The following is a 20,824-nucleotide window of genomic DNA, read 5'->3' as shown; positions in this document are numbered from 1 at the left end:
TTCATAACCCACTCTTAATATTTCTACAACCTTTTCAGTCAGGAAATTGTTCCATATATATGACTTAAATTCACTATGTTTCATAGCACAGGGAGATCAGCTCAGTGCTTTGTGTCCATCTAGAGGGGTGGGATAGGGAGGGAGATACAAGAGGGAGGAGATATGGGGATATATGTATACGTATAGCGGATTTACTTTGTTATACAGCAGAAACTAACACACCATTGTAAAGCAATTATACTCCAATAAAGATGTTTAAAAAAATTCACTATGTTTCAGCTTAAGCCTCTCTTATTGTTCAGATTTTAGAATTGCAAATTAACAAGCTATTATCTTTTCTGTAAGATATTACAAATCCAAAGACTTTTTTCAGTTGTACTTTTGCCTTCTTGATGTGACTGGACAATTCTCATTTGAATGTCACATTTTAATTCCATGATTAAACAAACCTATGACTTTCCTTGTGTATAAGCAACATGTGAAGTGATTCTTATTACTTCTTTAAAACATTTTTTTTTTTTTTTTTTTTTTTTGCGGTACGCGGGCCTCTCACTGTTGTGGCCTCTCTCGCTGCGGAGCACAGGCTACGGACGCGCAGGCCCAGCGGCCATGGCTCACGGGCCCAGCCGCTCCGCGGCATGTGGGATCCTCCCGGACCGGGGCACGAACCCGCATCCCCTGCATCGGCAGGCGGACTCCCAACCACTGCGCCACCAGGGAAGCCCATTACTTCTTATTAAGTGTCAGCCAGTAACACAATCATCGACAAAGCAAATTTTATCAAAGCCATTGAATTTTTAAACTGTCTTTTTTGTAATTTATTTATTTTTGGCTGCATAGGGTCTTTGTTGCTGCACACAGCTTTTCTCTAGTTTTGGCGAGCAGGGACTACTCTTCGCTGTGGTGTGCGGGTTTCTCATTGCGGTGGCTTCTCTTGTTGCAGAGCATGGGCTCTAGGAGCGTGGGCTTCTGTAGTTGTGGCACATGGGCTCAGTTGTTGTGGCTCACGGGCTCTAGAGCGCAGGCTCAGTAGTTGTGGCACACAGGTTTAGTTGCTCCACGGCATGTGGGATCTTCCTGGACCAGGGATCGAACCTGTGCCCCTGCATTGGCAGGTGGATCCTTAACCACTGAGCCAACAGGGAAGTCCTCAAAGCCACTGAATTTTAAAACTAATTTATCTTACTCTCTACTTAACTGTAAGTTTTATGTATTAAGAATTTTGTCATATACATTACAAAAGTCCAATACAGCAAAATACCTGAGAAACACTTAATCTTATCTAACATTTAGTTCATGTACCTCAACTTTCCAGAGATGATTACAGTTTTTTCACTCTTATGGTTTTGGGAACGCCAAAGTATCCTGTACTTTCTGCACACCTTCTACCTATACAAAATTTATCAAGGAAAGGTTGTATAGTTTAGTGTTTTAGTAGTGGAGCTCTAGAACCAGGCTGTTGAGCTGAAACCCAAGTTTGGCCAGTTACTAACTGTATATACTACTGAGACAAGTTATTTAACCTATCTGTGCCTGAATTTCCTCATGGTAAAATAAGAATAACAGTAGTACCTATCTTATAGGAATATTTCAACGTTTTTTCATTGAAATATATTTGATTTCAATGTTGTGTTAGTTTCTGGTATACAGCAAAGTGACTGTTTTATATATATATATATATATATATATTTTTGTTGTTGTTGTTGTTCTTTCCATTCTTTTCCATTCATTCCATTCTTTTCCATTATAGCTTATTACAAGATACTGAATATAGTTCCCTGTGCTATACCATAGGACCTTGTTGTTTATCTATTTTATATATAGTAGTTTGTATCTGCTATTCCCAAACTCCTAAATGATCCCTCCCCACCTTTCCCCTTTGGTAACCATAAGTTTGTTTTCTATGTCAACTTTTTATTTTACAGAAAAGTTACAAACCTCCCTCTAATCGGTGACATTTCCTGTCTTTCCTGTTTTTACAACCTTGGCACTTGTAAAGAAAACTGGTCAGTTATTTTGTGTAATGTCCCTCAATTTAGATTTGTCTAATGTTTTCTCATTAGAATGAGGTCATACATTTTTGACAAGACCACCACAGAACTGATGTGCCCTTCTCAGTGCATCATAAAAGAAATACATGATGTCATATTAATGTCTTATTCCTAGTGATGTTAACCTTGATCACTTGATTATGGCAATCTCCACAGAGTTTCTTTACCATAAGTTACTGTTTTTCCCCTTGTAAATAATAAATATCTTGAGGAATATACTTTGAGATTATTCAAATATCCTGTGTCTTCGCAAAATTTTGCCCTCTAATTTTAGCATTCATCAAATGGATCTCACCTGCAGCAATCAGCACTGTGGTATTCCAACGGTGATTTTCTATTTCCCTCATTCTATTTACTATAAGAGCAGTCCTTTCTTATCTATTTATTTATTTAAATAAGTATTCATAAATACCTTAATTATGTGGGTTATAATCCAATATCACCATTATTTATTTTGTTGCTCAAAAATTTCCAACTTTCCCTATTGGGCGCTCTTTCACATTGGCTCCTGTGCCCTTTCAACATGTCCCCATCCTTTCATAAACACTTCCTTATTTTCTGGCACCAGAATACTCTCCAGCTTATTTTGTATTTTCCCTGCCCCAGCCCTGAAATCAACCACTTCTCCAAAGATCTCACGGAGTTGGTTTTAAGGGTTAAACTAGCTAAGACTGTAAAGTACTTACAACAGGGTCTGATCTGTACTAAGTAATCAAATGTCAATTGATATCTAGTATTGATAGTTTGACAGGAAATACACATTAACCATTACAGCTGTCAGGAGGTGCTATATTTCTATGTTTGGTTGCAAAGTGATATTAAGCACTGTATTAGTCTGCTAGAGCTGCTGTAACAAAGTACCACAAACTGGTTTAAACAACAGAAATTTATTGTCTCACAGTTCTGGAGGCTACAAATCCAAAATCAACGTGTTGGCAGAGTTAGTTCCTTCTGAGGGCTGTGAAAAGAATCTGTTCCAAGCCTCTTCCCTAGCTTCTGGTGGTCTGCTGGCAGTCCTTGGCAACCCTTGGTGTACAGAAGCATCACCCTGATCTCTGCCTTCACCTTCAGACGGCATTCTCTCTGTGTATATCTGTGTCCAAATTTCCCCTTTTTTTAAGGATACGAGTCATACTGTATAGTGGCCCATCCTACCCCAGGAGGACCTCACCTTAACCAGTTGCATCTGAGGTACTAGAGGTTAAACTTCAACATACGAATTTGGGAAGAACACACTTCAAGCCATAACCAGGCACAAATGAAAAAATTCTGAAAAATAAAAATAAACCATCACAGTATTTAGAATAATATCAATCAGACTGAGGTTGAAATAACTATTTAGATTGTTTTCACATAGAAGACTAATTATTGCAGTATCAGAGATTTTGAAAACAAATGTACAATATTTTGGAGAGGAAAGTTCAACTAAAGAATTTTGAAAGAACAAAAGGAATGCTTTATTTAAAACTAAATGTCCCAATGCAGCCAAAAATAAATAAATAATTTTTTTTAAAAAAGGGGGGGCTTCTCTGGTGGTGCAGTGGTTAAGAATCCACCTGCCAATGCAGGGGACACGGGTTCGATCCCTGGTCTGGGAAGATCCCACATGCCACGGAACAACTAACTAAGCCCGTGCGCCACAACTACTGAGCCTGTGCTCTAGAGCCTGTGAGCCACAACTACTGAGCCCTCGTGCCACAACTACTGAAGCCCACGTGTGTAGAGCCCATGCTCTGCAACAAGAGAAGCCACCGCAATGAGAAGGCCACGCACCGCAATGAAGAGCAGCCCCCGCTCGCCGCAACTAGAGAAAGCCTGTGAGCAGCGATGAAGACCTAACACAGCCAAAAATAAATAAATAAATAAATAAAATTTTAAATAAATAAAACTAAACTTGCTCAGTCTTTCTGTGAAGAGGAACTACTTTCAATTTCTGAAAGCTCTGAGAGCATTAAATAGGTAGGAATATATGAGAGGGTGCTGACAGTAAGTCCCTGGGTGGAGCCTACAAAGGACCATCTATGCAGGCCATATATATATATATATATATATATATATATATATTTTTTTTTTTTTTTTTTTTTGCGGTACGCGGGCCTCTCACTGCTGTGGCCTCTCCCGTTGTGGAGCACAGGCTCCGGACACGCAGGCTCAGCGGCCATGGCTCAAGGGCCCAGCCGCTCTGCAGCATGTGGGATCTTCCCAGATCGGGGCACGAACCCGTGTCCCCTGCATCAGCAGGCGGACTCCCAACCACTGTGCCACTAGGGAAGCCCTATGTAGGCCATATTATATGGGTAGATTCTTCTCATTTTACCTAGAGAGGTTAAAATGAACGCTTTAAGAGCTCATAATGTATAAGGTGGCGGAGCAAAGACCACAGTTCAGTATCCCTAACTCCTGCCCCATAACTTTTCCCCCATATCACATTAACTATAGAAGTTTCACAGGCCAAAGGAAAGAAACATTCCATATTAAACAACTTGATTAACAAACATAAAAGGTTTGCAAATTAGTAACTTCAATAGCCATCTAGTTTTGTCCTATTTACTTAATGTCAATATGTAGTGCTTCTGTCACCTGCTTAAAGAAGAAAGACCTGTTTACTCAGATTCCTAATGACTGGACAGATTCAATATTTTATGGTTGCCTGTATGAAGGACATTATGCTAGACACCAAGGACAGAGATTTAAAAGATCTAAGAATAGATTTTATGCAGCCTTAAGTACTACAGATCTAAATATCTTTAGTCCAGAGGTGGCCTAAAATCTGTCTAAATTCATGAGTCATCACATTCTCTATTTCCCTATTATAATCAACTTAACTCACCTTGATTATGTAGATAATTTAAAGTACACATGCACAGATTTCTGAAAGGGATATTCTTCAGTTTTAAGAGGATGGTTAAATACAGATAAAGGGTTAATTAGCCACATGAGACTACTGAAATTAAAGTGAAATAAAATTTTGAAATCAGTTCTCAGTCACTGTAGCCACCACCATATTAAACAGCACAAATATGGGACAGTTCCTCCATCACAGAAAGCTCAATTTGATAGCAAAGATTTAGACATCCTAAAATGTTAAGTCTCAAACCACGTAATGCAAAGTATCCCAAAAATAAAGGCCTCTGTGGGCAACTATATCCATGAATGTCAAGAATATACCAGTAAGAAAGTTCTCATCTTTTAGCAATCATACAAAAATATTTGCGTTGATAGGATATACGGGATTTTCTTCAACTCACTCTGGTATGTGGGGGCGGGGGGGGATAATTGTTGAAGCTGAGTACGAGTTTATGGGGGTTCATGACACTATTCTCTGTACCTTTTTATATGTTTAAATTTTCCCATAATAAAGGGGTTAAATAATACTTTAAGAACCCAAAAATATATTTGGTTAAATCACAAACTCACTCTTCAAATATGCCATTTACAACGACTGACTTCTTGACTCTCCAAAACTTTACTGAGACCACTTTTTAAAAATCAGCAATTAGTTCTTCATAAATCCAATAGCCTTTTCCGAGTTATCATTTTCCTCATCTTGAGCCACTGACTCTTCAGATTCAAACCAGATACTTGGCATATCAAACCTTTCTCCTACGTTAAGTTTTTTTGTCTTATTCTGTTTTTCTTTTAATTATCCTCTTTTATGCGTATTTTTGAGGTAGCAAGCTACCTCAAAGCCTTTCTGAAACTAAGTATGGTAAAAATCAGAAATTATTCACTTATTTGAAAATATTTAGTGAACTCCCGCTATATGCCAAGCACTATGCAATGGTGCTTAGAATACAGCAATGAACAATAAATTCATGAACGCTACCTCTGTGGAACTTACAGAACAAATGGAAAACAGAAATTTTAACAGACAAATAATTACAACTGTATTAAAGGCAGCAAGGAGAAGGACAGTGTTGACAGTCTATAAAGAATGGGAAACTAAACTACTCTGAGGAAGTCAGCAAAGGCTTGAAGAAGTTTCTTGAAGCTAAAGGATAAGATGGAGTTAATCTGACAAAGGGGAAGAGGGAATATATAACAAGATGGAGATTGGTTAAGACTTATAACTTAAAAAAGGTCAGTATGGGGCTTCCCTGGTGGCGCAGTGGTTGAGAGTCTGCCTGCCAATGCAGGGGACACGAGTTCGTGCCCCGGTCCGGGAAGATCCCACATGCCGCTGAGCGGCTAGGCCCGTGAGCCATGGCCGCTGAGCCTGCGCGGTCCGGAGCCTGTGCTCCGCAACGGGAGAGGCCACAACAGTGAAAAGCCCGCGTACAGCAAAAAAAAAAAAAAAAAAAAAAAAAAAGGTCAGTATGGCTGAAACAGAGAGAGATGGTGGGAGATATGCTCAAGAATGGACGGATGGGGAGGAGCCAAAAAATTCAGTGTGAGCAATGTAGATCATTTGGAAAGATCTTATTCTAAGAGTGATTTAAACAAAAGCAAAAAAAAAAAAAAAACCCAAAAAACTACAAAGGTGGGGATTTTTTTGAGTTTTTACAATTTTTAAAAAATTTTATTGTGATAAACTATACCATAAGATTTACCATTTTAACCATTTTTTTTTTTTGCGGTACGCGGACCTCTCACTGTTGTGGCCTCTCCCTCTCCCGCAGGCTCAGAGGCCATGGCTCACGGGCCCAGCCGCTACGCGGCATGTGGGATCTTCCCGGACCAGGGCACGAACTCGTGTCCCCTGCATCGGCAGGCGGACTCTCAACCACTGCGCCACCAGGGAAGCCCCATTTTAACCATTTTTAAGTGTACTATTCTGTGGCATTAAGCACAGTCAAGATGTTTTTGTTTTTAGTAAGAAGTTACTCTGATTTACATTTTTATAAAGTTCACTCTGATATCAATGTGGAGGATGGATTGGAGGGGAGGTCCAAGAACAGAGGTTGGAAGGTACAAATATAAAGATTTAAATCTACTTTACTGCTCCCTGCTAGACCATAAACAAGAAGAGAACAGAGATTATACCTGATCTGTTAAAAACTACATCTCCCGGGACCTAGCTCTATGCTTGGCACACAGTGGACATCTGTTAAATAGATAAATGACCTGTAAGAGTCTATGATTCTTAGAACAGAAAATTTAAAATGCAAAGATGTGTTTTCTGTACAGCACGTAACACCTTAATGATGATTTTTTTTAACTTAAAAAAAAAACCCAAAAACCTGTCTAACAGTAATAGGTAAAGATGAGTTCTAGCAATAAGGTTAGAGATAGGAAGGTAGAATCCAGACTCTGAAAGGGTCTAACTAGGGCAGAAGAGCTTGGACTTCATCTCAAAGAGAAGTCTATGCGGGGTGTCTGGGCAAGGTTTTATGCAATCTCACAATGGCAGGTTGAGATAACAGTAATGCTTATTATCAGTTAACTTAAAAAATCATACAGTATTTGTCCTTTTGTGATTGGCTTATTTCACTTAGCATAACGTCCAAGGTTCATTCATGTTAAAGCATGTGTCAGAATTTTCTTCCTTTTTAAGGCTGAATAAGTTTTCACTGTACGTATACACAGAACCATGTTTTGTCTACCCATTCATCCACGGATGAACACTTGGATTGCTTCTACCTTTTGGCTACTGTGAATAATGCTGCTATAAACATGGATATAAATGAGTTGGTTTTAATTTTATAAAATGTACTTTTAAAAAAGAAGAGGAGGGACTTCCCTGATGGTGCAGTGGTTAAGAATCCGCCTGCCAATGCAGGGGACAAGGGTTCGAGCCCTGGTCCAGGAAGATCCCACGTGCCATGGAGCAACTCAGCCCATGCACTACAACTACTGAGCCTGTGCTCTAGAGCCCGCAAGCCACAACTACTGAGCCCGCGTGCCACAACTACTGAAGCCCACGCACCTAGAGCCCGTGCTTTGCAACAGGAGAAGCCCCTGCAATGAGAAGCATGTGCACCACAACGATGAGTAGCTCCCGCTCACTGCAACTAGAGAACGCCCTCACACAGCAACGGAGACCCAGTGCTGACAAAAATAAATAAATTTATTTTAAAAAAAGAGAAAAATAAAGAACAGAAACTGAAAACCCTAAGCAATTCTAAATGTCGAAATGTGTTGATTCTCAGAAAATCAGTTAGAAGCTAGAAAGCAAATGCAAAGTGGTACCTGACCTGATAGATTCTATAAAGATCAATTTTAAACTGACAATGGGGAAAGCTGAGAAACAATCTGATTTGTGCCAGAGAACCCCCCCAAAGTAGGCACCAAGTATATCTAGAAATAAGGATAAAGGTGGTGCTAAAAATGAAAGGAACGGATGAAAATCTGTTTAAAAGGGAGACTGACACCCTCACATCCCCCCCTCTATTCCACACAGCCAGGTTCCTCTCCCACTTCATCAGAAGATTATAGATTATGCTATGAGAAAGGAAAATAGAGGGTTTCTGGAATGGTGAATACAAGATTCAAGCGAAGTCTGAAGTACAAACTGCATTAAAAACAAAGTAGGGCTTCCCTGGTGGTGCAGTGGTTGAGAGTCCGCCTGCCGATGCAGGGGACACAGGTTCGTGCCCCGGTCCGGGAGGATCCCACATGCCACGGAGCGCCTGGGCCCGTGAGCCACGGCCGCTGAGCCTGTGCTCCGCAGCGGGAGAAGCCACAACGGTGAGAGGCCCGCGTACCGCAAAAAAAAAAAAAAAAAAACAAAAAAAAAACAAAGTAAATTAAATGCATATACTCTAATGTTATCTTCAAACCCTGTCTCCATTCAGCTCCAAGAAAGCTGGCAACCAATATTATCCTCTCCAGCAGGACACTGGACAACTCTTCTTTAAGAAATGTGACTGGTGGGACTTCCCTGGTGGTGCAGTGGTTAAGAATCCACCTGCCAATGCAGGGGACATGGGTTCAAGCCCTGGTCTGGGAAGATCCTACATGCCACGGAGCAACTAAGCCCCTGCGCCACAACTCCTGAGCCTGAGCTCTAGAGCCTGCAAGCTACAACTACTGAAGCCTGCGTGCTACAACTACTGAAGCCCATGCGCCTAGAGCCCGTGCTCTGCAACAAGAGAAGCCACTGCAATGAGAAACCTGTGCAACGCAACGAAGAGTAGCCCCTGCTCCCCGCAACTAGAGAAAGCCTGCTTGCAGCAATGAAGACCCAAAGCAGCCAAAAATTAAAATTAATTAATTTAAAAAAAAAGAAATGTGACTGGCAAAAAGACTTAAAAGAGCTAACATCAGAGACTTCTTCCCCCAAAAAGAACTCAGCCAGACTGTCCTACAGAGAAGCCCAATAAACCCACAAAAGAGCTTAAAATCAAATTTTTAGTGCTCAACTCTTAAACAAAAGGAGACAGTCAAGAATACTAGTTCTTTAAAAAAAAAAAAAAAAGAATACTAGTTCTTTGAGGACCACATCAAACAAGAAATAGAGAAACTATAATAAACATAAGTGAAAAGCAATTTACAAAAAACTGAGTATTGAAAAGAAAGCCATATATCTCTTTAATATCCTCAAAATGACAAGAGATACAGCAGAAATTATCACAATGTTGAAAATCAACTATACTTCAATTAAAAAAAATTTTTAACGAGAAGATACTAGAATCAAAAAGATGTTATGGACAGAAACGATCAGAAAACAAAGAACTCTTTGAAATTAAAACGATAGCAGAAATAAAATGTAATAGGGTAAAAGAAAGTTGAGAAAATTTTTTAAGAATTAAAACAGAAACAAATAAATGAAAAAGGGGCAAGATAAGATACAACTAGAGGATCAATCCAGGAGGTCTAATAAGAATTCCAGAGAGAACTGAAAATGGAGAGGTGAATATCATACTAGTAAAGTCAAGAAAATTTCCTGAAAATAAACAACTTAAGTTTCCAGTTTGAAAATATTTATACCTATTACTCAGCACATAAAATGAAAATAAACACATCATTATGAAAGATCAAAATACCAAGAGTCATAAATGGCAATACTAGACTCTACAAGGCAATATATGTCTTCAAATTTCTGAAGGAAGAATACATCCAACCCAAATTTCTAAACTCCACCAAACTTCAGTGTAAAGGTTGTACAAACACATTTTCAGACATACAAGGTCTCAAAAAACTTCCTCCCATGTTCCCTTTATTAGGAAGCTACTTACTGGTGGATACATTCAACGTAATGAGTAAAACAAAGAAGAAAAAAGTAATCTGAGAAACAAGGGATCCATCCAACACAAGAGAGAAGGAAACCCTCAAAATGAAAGTAAAGGAGATCACACATTGACAGTTGTACATCAATTCTGGAGGGTAACTATTATACAATAGTTACCCTCAAGGTCAGAAGGTTCTGGGAGAGATGTCCCAGGCAAACCTGATGCATTCAAATAACTGAGATCTACACTACTGGTAAAGAGTTTGGGGATAATTAAGATAAAAGCAAGTCAAATAGTGACACAAAGGAAAACAAAAAAAATATATGGAATATAGTACAATAAATCAGTATATTACACAGCTCAGCTGTGAATACCATTACCTAATAACAATAATGTGAAGATTAAATACTGATCTAACCAAAATGTATAATATCTATATTTAGAGGATGGGGAAAACAACACTGCTAGGTTAGTACTGCATTATCAGAAATGAAAAGAATTTAGAAAGGTTAAATAAACTGTCCAAGATCACACTGTAAACACGGGGTTCAAGATTAGAACCAAAGTATAACTGTCTCTAGAGCTGTCTTTATCACTATATATTGCCTCCCTAAGAAGAAAAAACTTAACTACAATAGTAAGGGAATAGATTTGAGAATTTCAGAACAGGGAAGTTTAATACTAAAAATTACAAAACATGTTCTCCTAGAGATCTCTTAGAATGAAGTAACTTAAGAGTGGTCCAGGGCTTCCCTGGTGGCGCAGCGGTTGAGAGTCCACCTGCCGAGGCAGGGGACACGGGTTCGTGCCCCGGTCCGGGAAGATCCCACATGCCGCAGAGCGGCTGGGCCCGTGAGCCATGGCCGCTGAGCCTGCGCGTCCTGGAGCCTGTGCTCCGCAACGGGAGAGGCCACACTACAGTGAGAGGCCTGCGTATCCCAAAAAACAAAACAAAAAAGAGTGGTCCAGTTTAACTGTCACAGACAAGAACAGCCTAAGGAGATCTAACAACTAGATCAAATGTAGTATCCTAGATGGGATCCTGGAACAGAAAAAAGACATTAGGAAAAAAACTAAAGAAATCGAAATAAAATATGGACTTTGGTTAATAATAATGTATCAATAATGGTACATTAGTTGTGAAAAATGTACACATGAGCTGTTAATTACAGAGGAAACTGGTGTAGAGTATACAGGAATTCCGTATTATCTCTGCAATTTTTCTGTATATCTAAAACTATTCTAAATGAAAAAAATTGTATTTAGAAACAAAACAACAGAATGGGAAAGTGCTCTAAGTACTAATGTGAAAACATCTCTAGGAATTATTGTTAAGTGAAAAAAAGCAAGATGCAGAATAAAATCTGATACCTCGTACGTAAGGAAGAATAAAAATTGTATTCATATTTGCTTGTGTCTGCATAAAGAAAACCCAGAATATACATAATAGTATATATATATAATTACTAATAGAGGAGGGGGTGGGGAACGAGGTCACAGGAACAGGGGTAGCAGTAAGTTTTCTGAAAGTATATCTTTTTACATAATTTTGATTTGTGAACTATGTGATTGTGTTAACTGTTAAAAATAAAGTTAGAGGGGAAAAAAATAGCAGTCCAGTTTAAAGCCCTAAGAGAAATGGATTGGGTGACTTCTTCAAGTCTCCTCCAACTTTGGAATGCTCTAATTCAAGAATTTCAACTAGAAGATCCTTAAACTTTTAGTCAGTCATATTTATAATGTATCAATACCTTCCCTGAAACTCCATGCTCCCCTGTCACTTCTCTGTATCTTTTAACTGTACTTTTCAAAGCAGCTGCACTCATTGCACTATATTGTATTAGGTATTATATGTTTCTTCCATGATGAAATGTATATTTCTTAAGAGTAGGCTCTATCAAACTGTTGATAATTGACAGAGGAGCAGTTTTCAGTAAACATGTGCCAGGCACTCTTCTAAATGCTTTACATTTATTAACTAATTTAATCTTCACAATAACGCTATATGATAGGTCCTATTATCTTTATTTTATAGATAAGGAAGTTAAAGCATAAAGAAGTTAATAATCTGCCCAAGGTCAGTGAGCAGGGCTAAAATATAAAACCCAGACTCTGTGCTCGTAATCACTAGCTGTACTGATTAGTTTTAAGACTTCAAAACAAGATATGGAGGAAACTCCTTTTGACTGTTCTAAATGCAATATGGCGACTTCCCTGGTGGTCCAGTGGTTAAGAATCCACCTTCCAATGCCGGGGACGTGGGTTCGAACCCCGGTTGGGGAACTAAGATCCCAGAGGCAACTAAGCCCATGCACCACAATGAAGAGCCCAAGCACCGCAACTAACCCAACGCAGCCAAAAATAATAAATAAATGTTAAAAAAATAAATAAATGCAATATGAAGCTACAAGATACAAATGGCTTAACATCATCTAGAAACTAGCAGATCTCAAAATGCAGCCCACCAACTCCCAGGATCCCCAGGACCCTTTGGCTGGGCCACTACTCTCCTGAGGGTCAAAACCACTTTCATAATATCAAGATGTTATTTGGCTTTTTTCACTTTTGTTCTCTCATGAGTGTATAGTGGAGTTTCCAGAGTCTATGTGATGTGTGATATCACAAGAGACTGAATGCAGAAGCAGCTGTGAGAAGCAGATGACTTTTAATACATCAGACATTACAGAGATTTGCAAATATGTAAAACAATGCCACTCCCTCACTAAATTGTTTGAAAAATAGTTCTCTTTCACTAAAATTATGTCAACATGTAATGGATTTAACACTACTCTTTTTAAATGAATTAAATATTAAACAATTTTCTCAGTTAACTTTTAACACAGTAAATAGTGATATAAACCACATAAACAGCTCTTTAGAAGCCTCAACAATTTGTAAGAGCATCTTGAGAGGCTCTTGAGAAGAAAAAGTTTAAGATCACTGATCTAGCCAATCTAAACTGTTCAGTGTTCCTAGTCTCTGACATTAAGACACTTTTTCCCAACACAGCATGTTATAATTCAAAAGAACTGATGTAAAAAAGGTAATAAAAAGTGAAAAAATAAGTAGTACCAGGCCAGGTATGTGTTTCTTTTTGAAATTACATTTCCTAATTTGTACTCATAACATTTGTTTGTTAAGTATTACCTTCTACTCTAAACCATTCCTAAAATTGCCTCTGTATTTCAAGACAATAGCCAAAGGTGGTAACAAAAGAGGTTGCTCAAAGAAACTTCAGGTTCAAGCTGTGTATTTCAACATTTCTTTATTAAACCATGTATACTACTAAAATATAAAGAAACTGTTAAGAATTCACACGAAGATTACCAAGACTGATATCATTAATTCAATATGAGGCTTCATATACTGAAACACTTCATCTTCATTATAGAATACAGAACCTTATTTTTTTGGGCTGTGTCATGCAGCATGCAGGATCTTATTTCCCTGACCAGGGATCGAACTGGTACCCACTGCAGTGGAGCCGTGGAGTCATAACCACTGGACCGCCAGGGAGGTCCCAGAACCTTGTTTTTGAAAAGCTAAATAAAAAAGTCTACCTAGGGGCTTCCCTGGTGGCGCAGTGGTTGAGAGTCCGCCTGCCGATGCAGGGGACAAGGGTTCGTGCCCCGGTTTGGGAAGATCCCACATGCCGCGGAGCGCTGCGCCCGTGAGCCATGGCCGCTGAGCCTGCTGCTCCGCAACGGGAGAGGCCACAACAGCGGGAGGCCCGCGTACAGCAAAAAAAAAAAAAAAGTCTACCTAACTTCAAATCTGTTCCATGAACATGTCTTTAATAATCATTTGACATACTTTTAGGTGTTATACTAACAGCAAATAATTTAACAATAACTTTAACAAAACTAATTTTGTTCAACTCAAAAAAAAAAGTATAAAATTCTGGTCAGTTGTTTTTTTGGGTTTTTTTAGTTACACCGTAAAGGTTATATATAAATTATTGGAATCCCTGCTCTCGAGCATCTGGAGTATCCCTATATACAATCAAATAATGTAAGTATAAAATGTTATTATTGGGAATTCCCTGGCAGTCCAGTGGTTAGTACTCAGCGCTTTCACTGCCGGGGCCCAGGTTCAATCCCTAGTGGGGGAACTGAGATCCCAAAAGCTGCATGTGGGGCCAATAAAAAGAATTATTGTTAAACTATTAAATGTGCAAGGAAAAAATGTAGACTTCACCGTAACAAAGATGACTACTAGCTTTGGTTACTATTAGATTCAACCATCATTCATTCTGAGTATCCACTACAAGCCTGGCACTATTCTAGGCACTGGGGATACAATGAACAAAAAAATTAATAATTTTTAATCTTCATGGGACCTGCATTCTGCTGTGGGAAACAGACAAAAATAAACACAAGTAAGAATTAGAAATGTGGTCAAGGCCATTAAGGAAACAAACAAGGCTTTGCCACAGATTAGTCTTTGGAAGCTGAATTGTAGAATTCTAAAACCTAAAAATAAAAAATTCATTAAGAGTTAAATCAAGATGACATGAACTGGGCTTCCCTGGTGGCACAGTGGTTAAGAATCCGCCTGCCAATGCAGGGCACACGGGTTCAAGCCCTGGTCCGGGAAGATCCCACATGCCAAAGGGCAACAAAGCCCATGCGCCACAACTACTGAGCCTGTACTCTACAGCCCATGAGCCACAACTACTGAAGCCCGCGTGCCTAGAGCCGGTGCTCCGCATCAAGAGAAGACACTGCAATGAGAAGCCTGCGCACCGCAATGAAGAGTAGCCCCTGCTCGCCGCAACTAGAGAAAGCCCACGCACAGCAACAAAGACCCAACTCAGCTAAAAATAAATTAATTAATTTAAAAAAAGAAAAAAAGATGATATTGACTCTACAGACCTTTGCTAATGCATAAGAAAACTACAGACACTGCCTGTGAAAACAGAGATCCGTCTTTCCAAAGCTACTGGATGGTATTACTTAGCAATGTAGTAGCCTCAAAAGATAATTAAGCTCACAGTTCCAGAGTTAAAAAGCATGTAAACACAATACTAAAAAAAACTGAGGAGCCTAAGGAGACGGGACAACCAAATGTAGTGTGGTATCCTGAACTGAATGCTGAAACAGAAAAAGATAAAACTTACGGAAATCTGGATAAACTATAGACTTTAGTTAATAATGTATCCATATTGTTTCATTAATGGTAACCAATGTACCTTACTAATATGTTAATAATATGGGATATTGGGTGGGGCTATATGGGAAACCTCTGCATGATCTTCTTAATTTTTCTGTAAATCTAAAACTGTTCTAAAAAATCAAGTCTACTTAAAAAAAAAATCTAAGATGGCTTCAGGAATTATGGTGGAAGGAAGGGGAGTTAGTAAAGACTTGAAGAAACTAAGAAATGAGAAGCCATAAAACTCTGCAATGTGAATTAGAATATAAATACCCAAGAAATTCAAAGGAAACCTGCAGATACTTAGATTATGATTTCTATTCATACTAAAAACTTCCTAGGACAGAGATTAATGGATTTTTCATGCAAACTAAATAGCTCTGCATCACAATGTAAGGCAGGCATTAACATCCCTGAGTGCACAATAAGTACTTTAGATCCTACTTATCAATAATGACCAATAGGCTGTATTTTATGTATGTCACTGTCCTGAAACTGTCATAAAATACCTGGACAGGGATCAATCTCATAGGTGTTACTAAGTCACTTGAAGAAACAAGTTTATATCTGTATAGCAAAAAAAAAGCAAAGAGGAGACTTGGTAAGGGGGCAGGGAGAAAAGATGATGTATGAAAGGAGAAAAACAATTTATCAAGTCTAACTGGAAGCAATTTTGCAACTATTATTAACCTACTTTAACGCCACACAAATTAGTATAAATAGTTCAGAGCAGTAATAAGAGCTCTGAATTTATATCAGTTATCTTCTTTCCAATCAAAAGAAATAAATGTCTTCTATAGCCTAACCTAAAACACCTATCATGTAACTCAATGTCTGATGACTCGGGAGGAACTAATCTCTCAATGTCTCAATTTTAAAGATAGGAAAAGTGTGAGAAAAATAATGGAGGATGATAATCTCTAAACTACAGAGTGTGAAGTTTGCATAATACAGCATAAAATCGGAATTACCACAAGAATAATTTTTAGAGACAACCATCAGAAAATTAGAACCTTATACCCAACACAAAGTACAATGACAGCAGGAGCCTGACCAAGTAAATGAGATAATAATTTCACTCATCAGATACTATGGAATATTAACCATAAAAGAATCATTTAGCCAAAATGGTATTACATATTCGAATCGAATTTAGATAACTGGATGATGAATCTATCCCTTCTCTACTCTGTTACTCCCTATCCCCAAAGGAAACCCTACAAAACAAAGATGTTCGTTATTCTAAAGCCTTCTCTCCCTAAGGAATCCTGAATATATAATCGGAAAATACTCAAGAAGAAATGGAATTAACATTTCTCCAGTAATTCCTGTTTGCACCGCCGTGAGGAGAATCAGACACTGCGCTTCGTGTTGAAGCAGAAAAAGGAGAGGTGAGATGTGAAAAATTCCAAGTAAAACGATCATGACATAGCATCTGGCAGAGATTGGAAAAGCATGAACACAGCCAAAAGAATCGCCAGTGATGAAAGTCAAGAGAAGAAAACGAGGTTTTCCAACAGGCCACAGCCTAACCCAAGGGGCAAAAACCGCTACTGCCGCCGCCACTCCCTCACTCCCCAACCATTCCATCAAGTCGCCTCCAATTCAGATATGTATCCTCTATAACCCAGACCCATTCCCCACCTAGGTGAAAACAATCCAAGAATTTCCTAGGACTCCCCCCACCCCTTCCATAAGATCCGCGCTTCTCGGGGCCAAGCCTCTGGGGAAAACAACGCCCAGATCCCACCCTCCCGGCGCAAGGTTGAAGAGGGCCGGTTCCCTGGAGTGGGGCTTCCCAGGTAGGCCTCATCGAGCTGAGCAACTGGGATCAGAGCAAGGAACAAGGGTGGGGCTCAAGGAAGGGAGCTGGCGTCGGTGAGACGACGGAGACCGGAGGAAGAAAGGGATGGACAGGAGGCTGGGGCTGGGCGGGGTGAGGAGTGGGGAGGGCAGATCCACGGGAGAGGGCCGGGCGGCGGGGAAAGGAGCGGGCGGAGTGGGGGGCGGAAGGGTCAGAATCCGATGGATGGATCATGGCGAAGAGGAATGCGTGGCTAACAGGGGTCGGCAAACAGGCTCAAGGGCTAGGGGGTGGAAGGAAGCGCGACCGCGAGGCCCGCAGGGAGCCTCCGCGGACGGAAGGGCCGCACTGGGGGCGGTGCGGGGAAGCCACTGCCAGCTGCCAGGAGTGGGGGAGCCGCGCACTCACCGCTCTGCTCCCCCAGGAACACCAGCTTGAATTTCCTCAGCGGATTCCCGAAGTCTCCGCCCGCGGACATGATGGAGCCGGAGGAGCTGCCGCCGCCTCTGCCCAGAGACCTCCCAGACCGACGCCGCTCCAACCGGTTCACGGGGAGGCTAGAGGAAGGGTCGGCGCCGAGCTCTCTCGGCCCCTGCAGGGCCCGGCAGCGGAGCAAGTCTGGAGAACAAGGCTCCTCTCACAGACAGGCAGCCGTCGCCGCCGCCTCTCCTCGGAGTCGCCTAGCACCGAGCGAGGCCCGCGGCTGGGAAAGGAAGGAGGGCGGTGTCGGAAGCAGCCAGGGGTGTGCTCGGGGGTCCCGAGGCTAGAGCTGTTCCCCTCTCAGCACCGGGCACCGAGACTGAGGCGAGGGTGGAGGAGCCGGAGCCGCAGACGCGTCTGGGACCTCTCACACGCAGCGTTCCAGCTCCACAGCTGCCGCCACCGCAGCCCAACCTGCTGAGTGCGCGAGCCTGTGGCGCTGCGCGGCGCGGGGCGAGCCCGGGCGCGAGCCTGCCGCCCAGCCAGACACGGCGTGCGTGCGTGCGTGCGTGCGCGCGCGTGCGCGCCACAGCCAGCGCCTTCCTGGTTTAGCCTGCCTTCCCGGCTCCGCCCAGGCAGAGGAGACGTGGGGAGGTTAGGTTTCCCCTCGCGTCGGGAGAAGCCGGGAGATGGTGGGGTGGAGCCTGGGGGAGATGACGGGGTAGAATAAGGAGCACTTATGTCACTTACGGGCTGAGCCAATCGGAAGAGGTTAAGGGCGGGCAGAGATGTCGAGTGAGGTGGCAGCGCCAGAGCGCGCGCGCTGCCCTCCTGCGGTGGAAAGCGTCTCACCGTGGCGGCCATGCGAAGTGTGACGCGTCGCAACCTGAGGGGAGGGGAGGGCGTTGGGGCGGAGACGGGGCCAGAATGGAGGCGGAATTGACCCCAAGTGTGGGTGAAGTCGGAAAGCCCTAAGGTGTACAGAAGGTTCCTCTTTCCTGAGCCCTCGGCTCTGCCTCACAGTCCTCAGATACGCCCTTCACCTCTGCACCCACCTTCTCCATCTTCTTTCTTATAATTCCTCAGACGATACCCTACTAGGTACTGTTGCTCCCAGGAGTTTCGTAACAGAAGCAGGGCCTCCACATTTTTGTATACAAGAAAGCTGAAGGTCACAGGAAGGAAATGATTTACAAAATCCGCAGAGCCATAAAGTGGAACCCAGGTTTTGTCTTTTCCCCCAATTGAACCTCCACAACCTCCTCGTTGATAAGCCCATCCACTTCCCTAGCTTGACCTGCTTTGGTCTTCTCTTAACAACATTTGTTCCTCAGATATGGACAGTTCTAAGTGACCCCCACCTTCTACTGTGATAGAAAAGGAGTTAGACGTCAGGTAAACTAAACCCTTCATTTCACAGGTGGTGAAATTGAGGCCCAGGTAGGAAAATGGGGTTGCAAAAAGGTCACACAACAAATTAGAGGTAGAGCATGGCCCTGATGTGGGGAAGTGGACATTGAAAGATCACCTGGGGACTTCCCTGGTGGTGTAGTGGTTAAGAATCTGCCTGCCAATGCAGGGGACACGGGTTCGAGCCCTGGTCTGGGAAGATCCCACATGCCGCGGAGCAAGTAAGCCCATGTGCCACAACTACTGAGCCTGTGCTCTAGAGCCTGTGAGCCACAACTACTGAAGCCCATGTGCCATAACTACTGAAGCCTGTGCACCTGGAGCCTGTGCTCCACAACAAAGAGAAGCCACCAAAATGAGAAGCCCGCGCACTGCAACGAAGAGTATCCCCTGCTCGCCACAATTAGAGAAAGCCCACGTGCAGCAACGAAGACCCAATGCAGCCAAAAATAAATAAATAAATATATTTTAAAATAAAATAAAAAGATCACCTTTCTACAGATGTAGAAAACAAACATGGTTTATGGGAGGGGAGGATTAAATTGTTAGATTGGAATTGGCATATACAGACTACTATGTATAAAATAGATAACTAATAAGGACCTACTGTATAGCACAGGGAACTCTACTCAATACTCTGTAATGACCTATATGAGAAAAGAATCTTAAAAAGTGTATATATGTATAACTGATTCACTTTGCTGTACAGCAGAAACTAACACAACATTGTAACTCAACTATACTCCAATAAAAACTAATTTTAAAAAAAGATCACCCATTCCTTCTAAAGCAGGGCTTCTGAATCTGCTGTGGGTGAGCCTCCCTTAAACCAGACATCTGCAGCATGTGTATCTTTCTGTGGAGAGAATCCATAGCTTTCATCAGATTTTCAACCCAGTTCATGACCCAAAAAATGAAGGTTAATGTCACACTCAAGAGGAGCTCAGGAATACATGACAACTAGGTGTAATGTGGATATAACTAACATAACTAAACTGGTAAGTTTAAAGGTGAATGGGATCCTGGAACAGAAAAAGGACATTAGGCAAAAACTAAGGAAATCTGAATAAATATGGACTTTAGTTAATTACAATGTATCAATATTGCTACATTAATTGTAACAAATGTATTGTACTAATGTAAGATATTAATAGGGGAAACTGGGGATGGGGAGAAGTATATGTGGACTTTCTGTACTGTCTGCTCAATTTTTCTGTAAATCTAAAACTTTTAAAAAATAAGATCTATTAATAAAAGATAAATAAAGGTTAAGAATTATCAAATTAGAGAATTTGTAACCCACACCTTACCATACTTTAGCCACAACTCACCATACGATAGGACAGCATTCAAAAAAGTAATCCTTGGCCTTGAAAAGGATGCTTTTAAAAACTGGTATCAAAAATAGTTCCAAGGGCTTCCCTGGTGGCGCAGCGGTTGAGAGTCCGTCTGCCGATGCAGGGGACTCGGGTTCGCGCCCCGGTCCGGGAAGATCCCACATGCCGCGGAGCAGCTGGGCCTGCGCGTCCGGAGCCTGTGCTCCGCAACGGGAGAGGCCACAGCAGAGAGAGGCCCGCGTACCAAAAAAAAAAATAGTTCCAAGTTAATAATAAAAAATAAGTCCTTAAAATTGTGTATAGAGCCTTACCATTCACAAAACACACTTATGTACATTTTCTCATTATTTGAGGGTTATTGTTTACTTAGCTGTAGAAATGGCAGGATCAAACAAGTGCCTTCTCAAACCCAAGGATGAATTGCTGAATGAACTAGAATAAATTAGGGAGGAAAAGAGATTCTTAAATTTTCATTTATTCTGGCCTATCAAGACAACAGCTATACCCCCAAATCTACTTCTCTATTAAAATTTACTA

The 20,824-nt window shown here is 41.3% G+C and overlaps 1 protein-coding gene across 7 annotated transcripts in view; it reads right to left on the bottom strand.

Moving 5' to 3' along the window:
• RAB6A (RAB6A, member RAS oncogene family) overlaps window positions 1-18,055 on the bottom strand; it is a 72,763-nt gene extending 54,708 nt beyond the window's left edge. For 3 of the 7 annotated variants that reach the window (XM_032639082.1, XM_032639084.1, XM_032639086.1), the window contains exon 1: window positions 17,529-18,050. In XM_032639082.1, the coding sequence (XP_032494973.1) occupies window positions 17,529-17,598 (70 nt within the window). In that variant the 5' untranslated portion in view covers window positions 17,599-18,050. Of the gene's footprint in view, window positions 1-17,528 lie in introns of all 7 variants that reach the window. The other 4 variants (XR_004350983.1, XM_032639081.1, XM_032639085.1 and 1 more) reach the window with 4 other exon arrangements.
• Between the last annotated feature and the right edge of the window lie 2,769 nt (window positions 18,056-20,824).

This window comes from Phocoena sinus, chromosome 8 (assembly GCF_008692025.1).
Source record: "Phocoena sinus isolate mPhoSin1 chromosome 8, mPhoSin1.pri, whole genome shotgun sequence".
NCBI lineage: Eukaryota > Metazoa > Chordata > Mammalia > Artiodactyla > Phocoenidae > Phocoena > Phocoena sinus.
Note: the sequence above shows the minus strand (reverse complement) of the source record. Positions and strands in the feature narration are given on the sequence as shown.